Below are 14,060 nucleotides of genomic sequence, written 5' to 3' on the forward strand. Positions count from 1 at the left end.
TCAAGAATCTAAGAGGAGTTTCCTGCCTTGAGTTGCTCAGGGATCAGGGATGGGCACCACAATGTGAACTCCCCATGGACCCAGTGAATTTTACCTGGGTTTTACTGGTCAGGATGTAATTTCAGCCTTTTGCCAAGTCCTTTAGTCAGAGAAACAGGAGAAACCTTTTTAGCCAGTATAGGTTGCAAATCACACCAGCGAATGCATGGAATAAAAGGGCAATATCCACCCAGCCACCTCCACCTCAGATCTCTTCACAATATAATTTGCAACCATCTAAAGATGTGTGCTTTTTGTGGCAGTTTTTTGAAAGAGTTTGTTTATCTTGAAGGCAGAAAGGAAAGGCAGCCTGTGCAAAGCAGAGACGGAGGCTGAGCAGCAGTACTTAATGCTTGAAGCATGACTGCTCTTTATAAGCCTAAAAACACGGGACCAAACGGTACATGGCACAAGCCTTGTACAGTCCCACACCAGGATATTAAACAGTCCCCAGCTGATGTCCAGGATATAAGGGTACTCCATCAGGAGCATTAAAGGAGAGAGATGCTCACATTCTTGCACAGCCCATAACCGGTGCTTCCATGGGCAGCAAAACCTGCAAAATCCCCTTTCCCATGACATTTCCACTCAACTTATTTGGATTCAGGTATCATAAGGGATAAGCTCTAAACAAATCTCTGCCTAAGGGCACAACATTCCTGGCATCTTTCCATCACTTGCATTTTCTGATGTCTGAAAGCATGCTGCTATACCTTTCTTTTTGCTATTACAACTACACAGGCCTCTGCTTTCCACCAGAACTTTGTTTTTGAGGTCCCTACTCTTCTGCCAAGCTTAGCTGGCAGATGGACACAGATGCACTGAACTGCCCAGTTCGGCCCCCATAGCTGTTAGCCCCCATCCTCCAGCTCCGACATGCCCCACACACCTGCCTGATCTAGACTCCCATCCGTAGAAGTGAGCTACACAAAATCAAACCCATTGGGGCTGTAAAAGCGCCCTGAAGCTTCTATCCTACCCCATCTGGTGAATTTGCTCAGCACACAACTGACAAAATACTGTTGGAGCTGTTTGTTTCCTTAAGAACGAAGGTAGCTGTTGAGTGCTGGTGTCTGGAAGCAGAGAACCAGAGCTCCTGCCCTGCCCCTGTGAGTTCAAACTCATGCATTCCATCTCCCAGCTAAGCACCATCCTGATTTGTTCCACTCACCTCCACACATTGGTGCCTGGGAGCAGCGTGGGCAGGGAGGGAGGAGAGCACATAGTGTCACCCCAGGGTCCTGCAGTCAGATGGGTGTCATCCCCTCAGAGAGGTGGGATCTGCCAAGCTGGCCAAAGGAGGAACTGGGTATGGGCCAGAGATCTTACATTAGCACTAAAACAGCAAAGCACCAGCACAAGCCTGGGAGCGCAGCTCTCTGGGAGGCAGCATTTACACCCCACTCTGCCTGGGACGTTGAGGCTTCCTTCAGCCTGCAGGGAGGGGACTGGGTTGGAACTAGCTGAGCAGAGGGAACCTCTCCCCTGAGGCACCAGCACAAACCTCAGGCTCCTGTGCCCAGGCGTGACAACTCCTCTTCAGGCTCCTGCAGGGCTCTGGCCCTTCATCTTTGCTGAAACCCAGCCCAACACCTTCCTCTACCAACAGTATCCAACAACACACTGTGCTAAAGCCCAGGATCAGTCTCTCTCCAAAACCAGAGCAGCTGCCTCCCCTCTTTACTAAATACCTGACTCCTCCGCCTGCCCTGTGATCTTTTCCAGCTGCTGTGGTCAAATCTGCCAAGGCCAGCAGTCCCTCTGTTAACCCCTTCTGCCTCGTGCTCTGCAGGTTCCCATGGCAGACATCAGCACTTCTGCAGAGGGTTTCAGCTACCTGATCCTTGAGAAACAAAGCTGGTCATTCCTCCAGGAGGGGTTTCATGCTCTTTTGATGAAAGCTCTTGGCTACTCTGCTCCTGGCAAGGTTGTGGGTCTCTGGTGCTCAGGATGCAGCCACTCTCACTAAGCCTAGCAGCCTTACCAGCTTGGGTGCTTGTCTGGGCTGAGAGACACATTGCTCACCAAAGAAAGCAACCAGATCTTTCAGAAAACCAATTGATCTGCTCTGGCTAGAACACCTGCCTCACCTCCACAGCTGCTGCTTGCCATGTTCAGGTTTTCTGGAGCCCAGATAGAGCTGCTGCCACATCCCCCTGACACAGGGAAGAAATCCAGGGCTCATCTCCATAAACAGCTTCTTACCAGTGAGATTTGCTTCCCAATGGGAGGATGTTACAAATGGATGAATCCCAGAGGGTATAGATGCTTTGTAACCCAGACTTCTACCAATTTTTCAACTCCATAACTTGGAAATGCAGATTTTGTGTGCTGCAGTGGTGAGCCAGAAAGAGCCTAAAAACTTCCAGCTGAAAAGGGATATGAAATTGCTTAGAGATGCTATCACTTCAAATTTTTTTCATTTAAAAAAAAAAAGAAAAGATGAGCATTACCCACATGTCCACCCTGGTGTGTTGCTCACGGGTGGCCTGTGGCACACAGAGGGCCACTCATGATCATCACATCAGGGACCAGGGCATGCATCATCCTATTGCGTGTGCTCAGGAAGGAAGTAGATGTGCCTACTTTGGATTTTCATCTTCAGCAAAGCCCAAATCTTACATTATATGTGTGCGAATCGAAACAAAAGTGCCTGCCCAGCTACTTGGAAGTGACGCCACCATGACTCATATTCTGTTTAAAACAGTCCTCCCCCTCACCTTCTCGCCCCCCACAAAGAGATGCACCTTGGAGGCTTCCAGCACAGAGCCCTGAGTGCTCACACTCCTCTTCTCCCTCCTTATACCACTTTTGGGCCATGGCCTTTTTCTCAGGTGACTTCTCCTGCCACCGAGCTCTGCCAAAGCATTTTTGCAGCACTTTTCAAATACAACAAAAGCTTTCTTTTCCTGATATTTTTTTCTTTATTTTTTTTTTTCCTCCCATCTTTTACAATCCATATAAACCATTGCAGGTTTTCTTTCACATTCACAAGATCTCTTGGAAATTATTGCCATTTCCCATACATATTAAAAAAAAAATAATAAATCAACAGACAAAGAGAGCTACTCTTTCAGAACTCTCTGCAGACACAGAAGCCAACGCGAACGAGAGAGAGAAACCAACTTTCATGGACAAAGGCTGGCTAGAGGTGACCACACAGGCTAAGCAAGCCACGTAACACTGAATGAGACCACTTGACCAAACACGATACACATCGTGAACACTTGGGAAGGGGTAGAGGAAGTGCTGGCTGAGGGCTGAGCTTGTCAGGTGTTTTTGGTGTAAAATCCAGCAGTTATCTGATGGAAGTAACTCGAATGAGGATTGTGGAGACATTCAAGTATTCTAGGGCTGTTCTTAAATAACAGATGGGGGGATAATAGCTCAGCAGGGCAGCTCGGTTAAGTCTCCTGCTTTAGTTAAAAGCACATCCAGTACAAAGGCAAATGCAGGAGTACAGGAAATGCCACACCTGAATGGATCCACGGTCTGGCTTGGTATCCAGTTACACTGTGCTCAATACCTGACACTTCAGAAGGTGGAAGAGCAGAGGGGATTTTCACCTGATCATGCAACAGTGTCCTGGGAAAGGAGCTCCCTCCTGCCACCCCAGCCCTTTGCTCCCTGTAACATGACAGAGGAGAGGGGAGGAGGAAAGCAGGAGAAAAAAGCTGAAAGGATGTTAACTCCCACCACCCCTGCCCTTGCAAAGGTGGTGCTTTTCATTTTGCTTTCTTCCCCACTGCCGCTGTTTATTGCTTGAAACTTTAAATAAGGGTATTTTCAAAAATAAGAAGGGAAGGAGTGGAAACTGAGAACATATGAAATGGATTTGTCATTTCTCCCGAGGAATCTGGAAATACAGTAGTGGGTGCACACTATGTGGATAAAAACCTAAAAAAAAGCACTTTTTCTTTTTTTTTTTGTTTTTAAAAAAGGACAATAAAAGTTCAGAGAATCTGCCACACTTAGAACACTTGCATCCTACAGTCACAGCATATGGGAAGTATGACCCACGACAACCGCTCCATCTCAAACTAAGTCGATGAGGTTTTTCTATTGCACATTCATGAAATGTTCTTGTTGGGATCACAGTTCGAATCAGAGGACCACACAGCTCCAATCTGTCCAGGGTCTTCAGCAGGATGAAGATGCTGTCATCGGGCTGAGTTTCAGCTGGTGGACAGGAGAGTGGATGGGCACAGAACTCAACACTGAGGTAGGAAAGGCAAAACATGAGCCTTCAAAGTTTTTGCCTAATGTCAGTTCTTCTGCAAAGAAAGACGCAGCTTCTCTTTTGCATGAGGTGACAGGGGGACTGGGAGTGGAAGACAAGATCTCCGACTCGTATTGTAGCAACTGGCCCATGAAACCAAAGTTTGGTGAGATCAGGCTCCGGCGCTGCTTAATGTAATCAAAGGCTTCCTCCAGGCGGAACTTCTTTGTCTTCATGAGATACGCCATGCAAATGGTGGGAGAGCGTGAAATCCCTGCTTCGCAGTGGACCAGGATTTTGCCCCCTGTTCTTCTGACATAATCTAGGGGGGAAAAAACATCATTGCAGACATCAGTTGTCATTGGGGATGGAAAGAACACTGCAACATGCACCCAGCGCTCGGGGTGGAGCCTCGCACCCAGCCAGTCCACCACCAAAGAGAGGCTTGCTCTTCTGTTTGGTACTGAGGCTAACATGGAGATTAAAAGAGAACGGAGACAAAACCCAGCCTGGGACGGAGCTGAGCTGCAGATGACACTTGGTTTCATAATCTGTGGATCCCAACCTGGTGTTTTCTGCATTTTTTAGAAAAGTCCTTCCCTGTCTCGACTCCCTATGCGTGTTCTTCTTTTGGCACAACTGACTTTGCAAAGCATCAAGAGACACAGATCAGATATCTGGGCAAAGCTCATGTTTGCTCTACCCACATTTCTCTGCCTGTGGCTCAAAGTGCTGACCCAAGCCCGGCCTGACCAGCCCTCCCTCTGTCAGGTCTCTCTCAAAAGCTGCACAACTGCCTTCTTTTCATCAGCTTTGCTAGAAAAACAGGACTTCTTTATAAAGTCCAATCCTAACTCCCTGCCTGGCAAGTTAGCAGTAAACGGTGGTACCAGGAGCTGGGTACTTCGAGTGGAGAGACTGAGCTCACCACAAAGCACACACAAGGACTGGCAGGCAGTTGCTAATTACAGCCTGGTTAAAGGATGCTTGGACTTAAGTCAGGATATAAAAGGCTTATGCAAAGCACCCATTTTACACAACAGGAGCCACTGTGGTTACTCACACAACAAAATGATTGTTATTAGATTAAAGAGAATGTGCTTAAAATAAGCCCTTTCCACACAAAAATACGGTTCAAAAATAGATGTTCTCTGCTCTATTGCCTTGAGCAATATAGTCAAGCTCCAATTTATGAAGAACTGCACTGAGCGTAGCACTCAGTGGAACGACGCAGAGCTGAGCAAGTTATCATTTGCCTGTCTTCGATTGTCTGCCTGGGGACTAGTGCCACCACAACCGGTTATATTTAACTGCTGTACAAAATGAGGAAGACATGGATTTGAGTCATCTACACCACACGTCCAATTTTAAAAGAAAGTGAACGTTAAATTCATCCTCAAACACTGGGAAAGTTCCAAGTGACTCAACAACTATCAGAAGGGGTTGGGTATGGGACAGAAGAGTGCAATGAATTAGCGTTTCCCTGCAAGGTGGGCAGTCTCTCACCAGGAGAAGGAAGGGCTGAGAGGGTGCCTTCAGACCAGGTTTTTGTAATTCTGCCTGAACTGTTGAAGGACTCTAACTCAGCTGAGCAATGAGTCCAGAGAGTCTGTAACTAGCACTTTATTCTTTCTCTCTCAAATGTTCCTGAAGAGCAACAGCATGAATTTCAACACCATCTCCCCCCAGGCTGGGGCTGCTCCACTGCACTAAACCACCCTGTGCCTCCCCGGGAGGAGCCTCTCCCTTGTGCTACCTGGCACGGCTGGTGTGCTGCTCATCTACACAACCTGATGCGGGAAAATTCAGGAAGAGATGGCCCAAAGTTTTCCAAAGGCGTCCTCATTTTTTTTTTTTTTTTGCATTGGAGTGTTTGATTAAATGGTGAGATACTGGCATGATCAAAAGGAGAAATGGAGATATCTCCCTGGATAAGGGGAGATGCTGGATTTCTAAGACCCCAGCTTTGGGATATCCCAGCACAGCAAGGCAATAAGCTGACTCTGCTTCAGCTGGCTTTTACAAGGTGTGGCATTCAAGTCCAAGGAATCAATGGAACGGGGGTTCTTTAAGAAAAAGAAAACCCTACCAATATGTTTTGGTGTTGTGCAACCATACTTCTTTGCTCCCTGTCATGCTGAAGTTACACCTACCCTTGCTTTGAAAAGAAAATAAAGCTAACAGCTCACTCTCCTCATCTGCCTGACAGAAAATGTTTCCTCTTGACTGCTTTCCTTGGCCTCCCAGCCTGGAGAGCCAGACAGGACAGACACCTCGCTCTGCACGTCCCTCTTCCTTCCTTCCTCAACAAAATCGCTCTGCTAGGACAGATGCTGAGGAAGGAAAAGAGCTTAAACTTTTGCTGTGACATCTAGGAAGACACAGCAAATAACGCATCCTTGCCACCAATAAGCATTTTAGTAGAAATGAATTTAAAGTACATGAAGATCTGTAAATTTGTTCATTTGGACCTACCAATGAAGTCAATGGCTTCCTGGAAGTGTGAGCTAATGTCCGCCGTGTGACTGTCCTCCACGGGGATCCACTTGTAGCAATACTGATCTTTGAAGGACTCTGAGCTTTTCCTGGACACGTTGAGCAGGGCCGTGATGTGCAGGTTGGCGAGAAACTCGCACTTGGAAGCATGATAGGCACTACCAAGGTAGAGAAAAGGCAGGATTTCAACTGGACCACCCTGGAAGAGATGGAACAGAAGCATGTCATTCCTTTTCAAGGGTATTTGAGTCTTGATACCAGAGAGAGAAAAGCAAGGCATCCTGTGTGGGTGTCTGTTCACTCCCTTACTGGTGGTTTTGGACCCCGGCATTTCTGGCCAATGAATCACTGTGATGGCAAAGCCCACGCAGCAAAAAAAGGTTTCATTTTCTTGTCCACATCTGCAAGGTACAAAGTCAGATCCAGCCCACTCGCATGCAGGATGTTTCCGGCTTTCTTTAGAGAGTTGCCTTTTGGGAAGCAACCGAAGCACTTTCATATGTGAGGGCTGTTCCCTCTGAGGCTTCACAGAAACGCGAGCAAGAAGGGGAGCTGGGTCTGAGCAGGGAGGAAGAGGGGGGCTGCAATAGCTCAGCCCAGTCCTTAGCCCTTCTGCTCACACCTCCAAAGATGAAGCGAAGCAAAGCAAAACAAAAAAATCAGAGCAAGATTCCTCAACATCCACACTGGGCTCAGGGAGGGGCAGCCCTGTTCCCCCCATCTCTCTGGGTCGCAGCACCCACCACGTCACCCACCCCAAGATGTCATCTCAGTTCCTCCTTCCTCAGTGCAAGCAAAGGCTGGGTGACGAGACCACAAAAGAAAAAAGCCACATCCTGATGCTACAGGTGACTTTCCATGATGCACAAGAGCTGCTGCCAGCCCCCAGCTGCAAGCGACAGACTTTCCACCCCCTTGAGCTGCCTCCCCAGTGGGTCCTACGCATCGGGGACACCCAGGAGACCCCACAGTGACAGGAAAGAGACAAGGGTGGGTGATGCCCCCAGGGGAGCCAGAGGGCATCACCTGGGGGCTCCCCCAACACCCGGAAACCCACATCCCAGCGGAAGCAGCCCAACCACAGGGTGACATCTCGGAGCACATGGTCGGGCAGGCGTGGGGGGGGCAACGACTTCACCTGTGGAAACCCCACTTTCCCACAGCTGAGGGTGGCCCCAAGAGTTACTGCCTGTTCTCAGAAACAGCCCCATGGCCCCAGCCAAACTCTGGGGTCTGAGATGAGGCATGGGCAAAGCATGCTGGAAAAATGACATTCCCAGCAGTCTCTCTCCTGCCTGTTTTTTGTCTCCTGGGGGCGCATGAGCTGCTCAAGCTGCCTGGTTGTGTGACAGAAGCGGTTTGCAATTACAGTTTCGAGGTTAGGAAGGTGTTTTTCCTCCTGATGCCTTGTTTTGAAGCTGGATGGAGGTGATGCTGACCAGCAACACACACCGGGCATTTTATTTTTCACAGGAAGGGTCATGGGGCACTGGCAGAGGCTGCCCAGGGAGGTGGTGGGGTCCCTATCCCTGGAGGTATTTAAAAGACGGGTAGATGAGGTGCTCAGGGACATGGTTTAGTGGCAGATAGGAATGGTTGGACTCGATAATCCAAGAGGACTTTTCCAACCTGGTGATTCTATGATTTTATTTGACATCCAGGCTGCCATCCTGGGCTGGGACAACTTACTGACAGCCCGTGCCAGCACCAGGGTCTCTGACACCCTGCCAGCCTCCAACAGATCCGAGTGGTGGGAAGGAGAAGACCCAACGGAATGTTCACCCAGCACAGCCGTCACACGCACCTGGTCGTAAGCAGGTTTGTGGTTGGCACTCTGCTTCTCACAGTGGCTGGCGAGGTTTCTCTCCGCCTCCGTTCTCTCCAGGGAAATGAGTTTTCCATCCACACAGCACTCAGGATATTGCGAGTTAAAGGTTTCATATCCCCCTAGGGGAAAAAAAAAAAATAAAGAGGAATCATGAACATTTGTTCTTCCAAAAACTGGTTTAATTAAAGTATAGGAGAAATGAAGGCACTTGAAATGCAGTGGGATAGTGGTACACAGTGATGGGCCCCGGGGGGTTAATGAGAGATAGTGCTCCCTGGGGAAGAGCGTTTGTTTAAAAGGCTTCCAGCACTGCAGAAAAACCTCTGATACCTTTGGCAATTATTAACCTGCCCAAAGCTGGTAGATCCTGATTAAAACTGTTAGCAGATGTAATTCTGTTGAGTCTAGCAACCATTAACTCCAGTACAGCAGGGACAAAACTCTTTCCCCCAGGTTTTATGGATGAGCGCTATTTCCAGCATTTGAGATGGAGATTTCTGTACTGGGTAATCATCCTCTCCAAATCTGTTATTACTATGTACACTGTGACAACATAAGAAATATTTTATTTGCATTTTTGAATGGACATAAGTGCAAGAGAGATGCGCTCGCAACTGTGTCATTAATCACCACAATGCACGAGACAGCGGGTAATGAAGACAGACTCGCTGAAACCAAGCTATTAAATAACAGCTATAAAATTTAATGAAATCTTGTGACAGCATTTGACAAGTGAATAGCCCCGCATGAGCTATTCTGCATGGTTAAGTGCTGCATTCATTTCATTCAGTGTGCGGCTAATGAAAAGGAATTAATCCTATTATTACATTGTTACTCAAAGTTTGTCATCAGCTAAATCGTTGTCTGTTTTGAGGCTGGGAACGCACTGCACAGAAGCACACGATCTCCAAAATGAACATGAATAAGTCAGGTAGCAGGAGCAGCCTGGAAATGTCAGTGCTATGCCACGTGTCTGCCACCTGTGCATTTTCACGACAGAAATGAATGGGGGAAGCTCTTGAACAGCTAGATTCAATAACTCTTTGGAACGCAGCCCTCAGGTAAACAAGGCTCTGAAAGCAAACCCTCCAATGAGATTCATTCATCTGCAACTGTTTCGCCCTGATAAGCAGCATCGGTGTGGGTGCCCTGGTGCAAGGAAGGGTTTTGAAACAAAGGAAGTGCTGAAGATTTGAGGAGCCGCAGGGACCCCACCGCCCTCACTGCCAGGGCTGCCCGATGCAGCTACCTCTGACATTTCAGCCCCGTAACGTCGGTGTCTCATTCATTTGCAATGTCTGAGCAGATGTGTGCTCAAATTCATGATGTGCTATTGTCGCCCACTCATTCCTGCCATGGAGTCCTCATGTTGCAAGTGGCTGGCACGATCCAAAGCCCACTGAACACGATGAAAGTGTGTTTTCCATGACAGAGGGCAGGAGGGTGACTTTGCAGTCAACTGGCACTCAGCACCTTTCCTCCTACTCCTGGCCACATTCAGCAAGTTCACCCCAGAGCTCACAGCACGAGGCAGTGGGTCAGGCAGCAAAGTGACCATGGAAACCGTAAGGGGGGTGGTGATAAAACTATATCCACAACAACTGGGTTGATAAAATGATATCCCTAACAACTGGCAATGTGAAAAGCCAACAAAAACAATCAGCTCTCCAGACTTCTCGGCTCTCCTGATCTCCAACCGCCCTTCATGCGGTAGGACTTTAAAATCCTCTTGTTTTGCATAGCTGACCTTATCTCCTCCCTGCCCCTCAACCGCCATCGCATAGGAAAAGTATGTCCAACTTATATAAATAGACATTATCCCCATTTACGCCCTATGTTGTTGTTTTTATTCTTGAATGAACACAGAAATCTGCCCGAGCCAAATCAGCGTGTGTGTTTCAAGAGACATACATGTCTCGTGTCTCTGGGGCAGCTCGCGCATGCAGCTGGTGAATGGTTAATTACAAGCCTTGGGGATCAGGATATTTGCAGGCCATTCTTACAGTGAGTCATCTTCTCATCCCGTCCTCCAGCAATCTCCTCTCTTCCCCCTCCCCACTCAACCTAGCTTCCCTGAGGTCATTCCTGCAAACACTAGATTGCTCATCACAAAGAGCCCGGCTGTGCTTCGGTTTTAATCAATAAATAACAGAATCCTTGTCAGCACCAAGGGAGGATCCGTTACTTTATCTTTCTGCAAGCTGTTCTTCCCACACACACACACACAATCACTCTTGCCCTGCTGGGGCTGAGCTCAGCCAGAACGAAACTGCACCTACACAGACAAAAGATGTGCCATACTCAACCCCTGGGAGCCAAAAAGAGAGGGAAGAAATGGGGCTGGCGTGCAACTTAGCATCCAATTGCGCCACGCTAGTTGCCCTGCTTGGGGCCAGATCTGTGGGTGACCCATTCGTATCCCATCACTGTGACTTCTAAGACAACGCCACCTTAGCCCTTGAGTAGCTAAGTAACACCTCCTCTTTTCTCCCCTTGCCCAGGAAGAACAGGAATAAAAAGGGAGAACCTCAAGGAGGGTTTTTTTCCTGGTGGCTTTACAGCCCATTATTTGCAAGGTCGGTGCTACAGACTTTTCTTCTGATCAGCACCCGGTGCTGCAGGATGATGTATATCCACACTGCCTCAGAGATCTTCCCCCAGACCACAGCAGCTTCCTGGGGGTCCGTGGCCCCGGTGAATCAGTAGCGCTGCCCACTGAGTCATTGGCTCCTCAGGCCACACCGGATCTGAAACGGAGCTGTGGACCTCAGGGGGCCTGATTCTGTGACAGAGCGCTTCCAGCAAAGAAGAGGGGAACAGCAGCAGGAAAAAGGTAGAAACTTTCCCATCCACTAAGGAGGAATCGTTTTAGCCTCAAATAGCCAGGCTTTTAAGATAAGACATTTTGCAATACACAAAAGGTATAAGGCAGAGCCTACATCAAAACTCCACCCCAGCTAAACTGCCCACAGTCCCCACTTCAAAGCATGAGGCTGGTACACGAGGAGGGAAGGACGATCCTGTGGCTAAAGGAGCCGGCTGAGAGTCAGAGCTTAATTCAGCCCCTGCTTAGCCACAGACTTCCCAGCGTGAACCCGGAGGCATTTCTTCATCCCTAGTTTAATGGGGTCTCCAAGGATTTACCTGGCCCTTTACAGCACAAGTATCCCTGCCCTGCAGCAGCAGAATTGGTGCTTTTCGGGCGACTGTCAGACCCCAGGGCGGGTTGGCAGTGGTGGGACAGAGCCAGGGTATTGGCAAACCACCCTGGGAATCTCCTTGGCCCTTGGTAGCTGGCGATACCCCGGCTGGAGGTGCCTCTCTCCTGGTGGGGATGCCCTCAGGGCACTTTTCGTTTTAGAAGGCACAAACCGGGCACATCAGGGCAAACACTAGTGTGATAAAAGGCTTAATAAAAGCGAATTAACCATGGCCGGTGGGGGCAAAGGAGCAGGGTTCACTCAAGAAACATCGCCTGGTTTCCTCCTTCATTTATGACTCCGGGAGATGGCAAAGGGGGTTGTTGGAGCTCTCCAAAACCGGGTGTGCGGTGCCACGGGGCGAGGGGAGCAGGGCTGAGGAAACGGAATCCTATCCCAGCTCGAGCTGGGAGGGACCCGTAAGGATCCAACTCCCTGCTCCTCGCACGACTCCCTGAAACTAAGAGGACAAAAGAACAAAGGCGCTGCAGGGAGAAGTGGAGGGGAGGCAGGGCTGGGAGGGCAGAGAAAGGGCGAGGTGCCCGGGGGTTTATTGCTTTATTATTCTCGGTTTACACGGAAGGAAAACAAAGAACCGCAATCCGAGGGCTGTAACGCACATCGGGGGAGGAGGCATTGCTGCTCCCCGACAAGCCCCGGAGCTTTGGCTCTGGTTTCCCCCGCCAGCCTCGGTGTTCCCGCTGGAGAGGCGAAGCGGGCACCGATCCCGGGGCTCCGAGCGCCCAGCACTGCGCCCTCGGTGTCACCGGGCAGCGCGGAGCCCCGCTCGCCTCTTGCCCGCTGGGTTTGTTTCCCACGCAGCCCCGCTCTCTCTCCCTCTGATAACCTGCGGGTTTTGCTCGTCTTGCCTAATATTCTTTGCTTTTTATCAGCCTCTTAAACGCTCGGCGGGGGTGAGCGGAAAGGCATTTCGGCTCAGCCCGCAGAGCCTATCCGGGATTTAGTTCTAGTGGGTGGAAAAGAAACGAAATCCCGGCGTTACCTCCCTGCCCTCCACCAATAATCAGGTTAACTGCGGGGCGGAGGAGAGGGGACGGGAGCGCCGCGGGGCTGCCGTGCTACGAAGAGTGGGAAATACCTTCTATCCCCAGCTTTTGTCTCTCTGCACACGAACGACTGAGAGCGCTCCCTCACGTCGCCCAGGTCTGCTTAAAGGATACCTGCTTTCTAAAACTCCGAAAGGAGTCTCGGAGAGTTTATTTGCCAGCATTTATGGTATCTGCTGCCCTCCCCCGGGGGGGGCTCTGAGGGTCGATGTGCCACCCCTGCGCCCCCCTTTCCTCGCCCAGCGACTCACCTTTCAGGAAGCAGACCCTGGCTCCAGCCTCCGGCAGGCTGGAGAGCAGAGCGTTGAGGACGATCTGAGCCGTGCTGTCCTTCTTCAGCTTCTGCCAGTGCCCCGTGCCCTGGTCCAGCACCACCACGGCCGCCAGGCGGGCGCTCCCCGCCGCCCCCTCGCCGCCCCCCAGCAGCAGCCGGGCTCGGGCGGCGGCGTCGGGGACCACGAAGTGGAGCGGCACGGCCCCGCCGCGGGCTCTGCGCATCACCACCGAGTTGAGGTTAACGTTGAGCGAGCCGCGGAGGCAGGAGGCCGAGTAGGACAGGTAGGGCCGGCAGTCCAGCACCAGGCAGCGGGAGGGCTCCTTCCGCAGGAGCTTCCTCAGCTGCCGGCAGTCGAGGGACGTGACTTTCATGCCGGCTGCGGGGAAGGAAGAGCGACGAGGAGGATGAGGAGGCGTCCCGGTGCTCGCGGGGCCGCAGCGGCTCGACCGGCGGGAAGGGAGAGAGGCACGGAGACACCGCGCCGAGCCCGGGCAGGGAATCCCGGCCGGCGCCACCGGGCATTTATATGAATGGGAGGCCGGGCGCTGACGACACTGCCCATATAAGGCGAGTGACGCGCCCGCTTGCCAAATATGGGCATGCCCCGCCCGCGCACCGCCCCCCCGCGGGGATCCCCTCCCTCCGTCCCGGCGCGGGGGGGCGGCGTTAGTCAGGCTCGGGGGCAGAGGAAGCTGAAAAACGCCGCAAAAATCCTGCAGTCATCGGGCTGGGGCTCATCCCGGCATCACCGCTCCCCATCCCCGGTCAGCGGGAAGCGTGCCGGGGGGGAGGGAAGGAGGGGGGACAGGAGCACGGGCGAGGTTTCTCACACCCGGTTGCAAAGGGGGCTCCGTTCCCCTTATTCCCCTTATCCCCCTTATCCTCTCGTCCCTGAGTGTGTTCTCACCCCAGGAAAGCTTGAGAGCAGGCAGAC

General features: G+C 50.9%; 1 protein-coding gene across 1 annotated transcript; it reads right to left on the reverse strand.

Annotated features, from left to right (window-relative positions):
- Nucleotides 1-3,859: 3,859 nt before the first annotated feature.
- Nucleotides 3,860-13,628, reverse strand: DUSP5 (dual specificity phosphatase 5). The gene is made up of 4 exons (XM_009568187.2): nt 13,101-13,628; nt 8,559-8,701; nt 6,734-6,953; nt 3,860-4,580 (listed from the first exon to the last, which is right to left on the reverse strand). The coding sequence occupies exons 1-4, from the start codon at nt 13,495-13,497 to the stop codon at nt 4,180-4,182; spliced, it is 1,161 nt and encodes a 386-aa protein (XP_009566482.2). The 5' UTR covers nt 13,498-13,628; the 3' UTR covers nt 3,860-4,179.
- Between the last annotated feature and the right edge of the window lie 432 nt (nt 13,629-14,060).

The sequence above is a fragment of the Cuculus canorus genome, chromosome 7 (genome assembly GCF_017976375.1).
Source record: "Cuculus canorus isolate bCucCan1 chromosome 7, bCucCan1.pri, whole genome shotgun sequence".
Classification (NCBI taxonomy): domain Eukaryota; kingdom Metazoa; phylum Chordata; class Aves; order Cuculiformes; family Cuculidae; genus Cuculus; species Cuculus canorus.

Coding starts and splice junctions, on each gene's coding strand:
- DUSP5 (XM_009568187.2), bottom strand. CDS start 13,497: ATGAAAGTCACGTCCCTCGACTGCCGGCAGCTGAGGAAGCTCCTGCGG. Junction 8,702..13,100: donor CAGGGTCTGCTTCCTGAAAG/GTGAGTCGCTGG, acceptor TTTTTCCCCTAG/GGGGATATGAAACCTTTAAC. Junction 4,581..6,733: donor GGAAGCCATTGACTTCATTG/GTAGGTCCAAAT, acceptor TTTCCCCCCTAG/ATTATGTCAGAAGAACAGGG.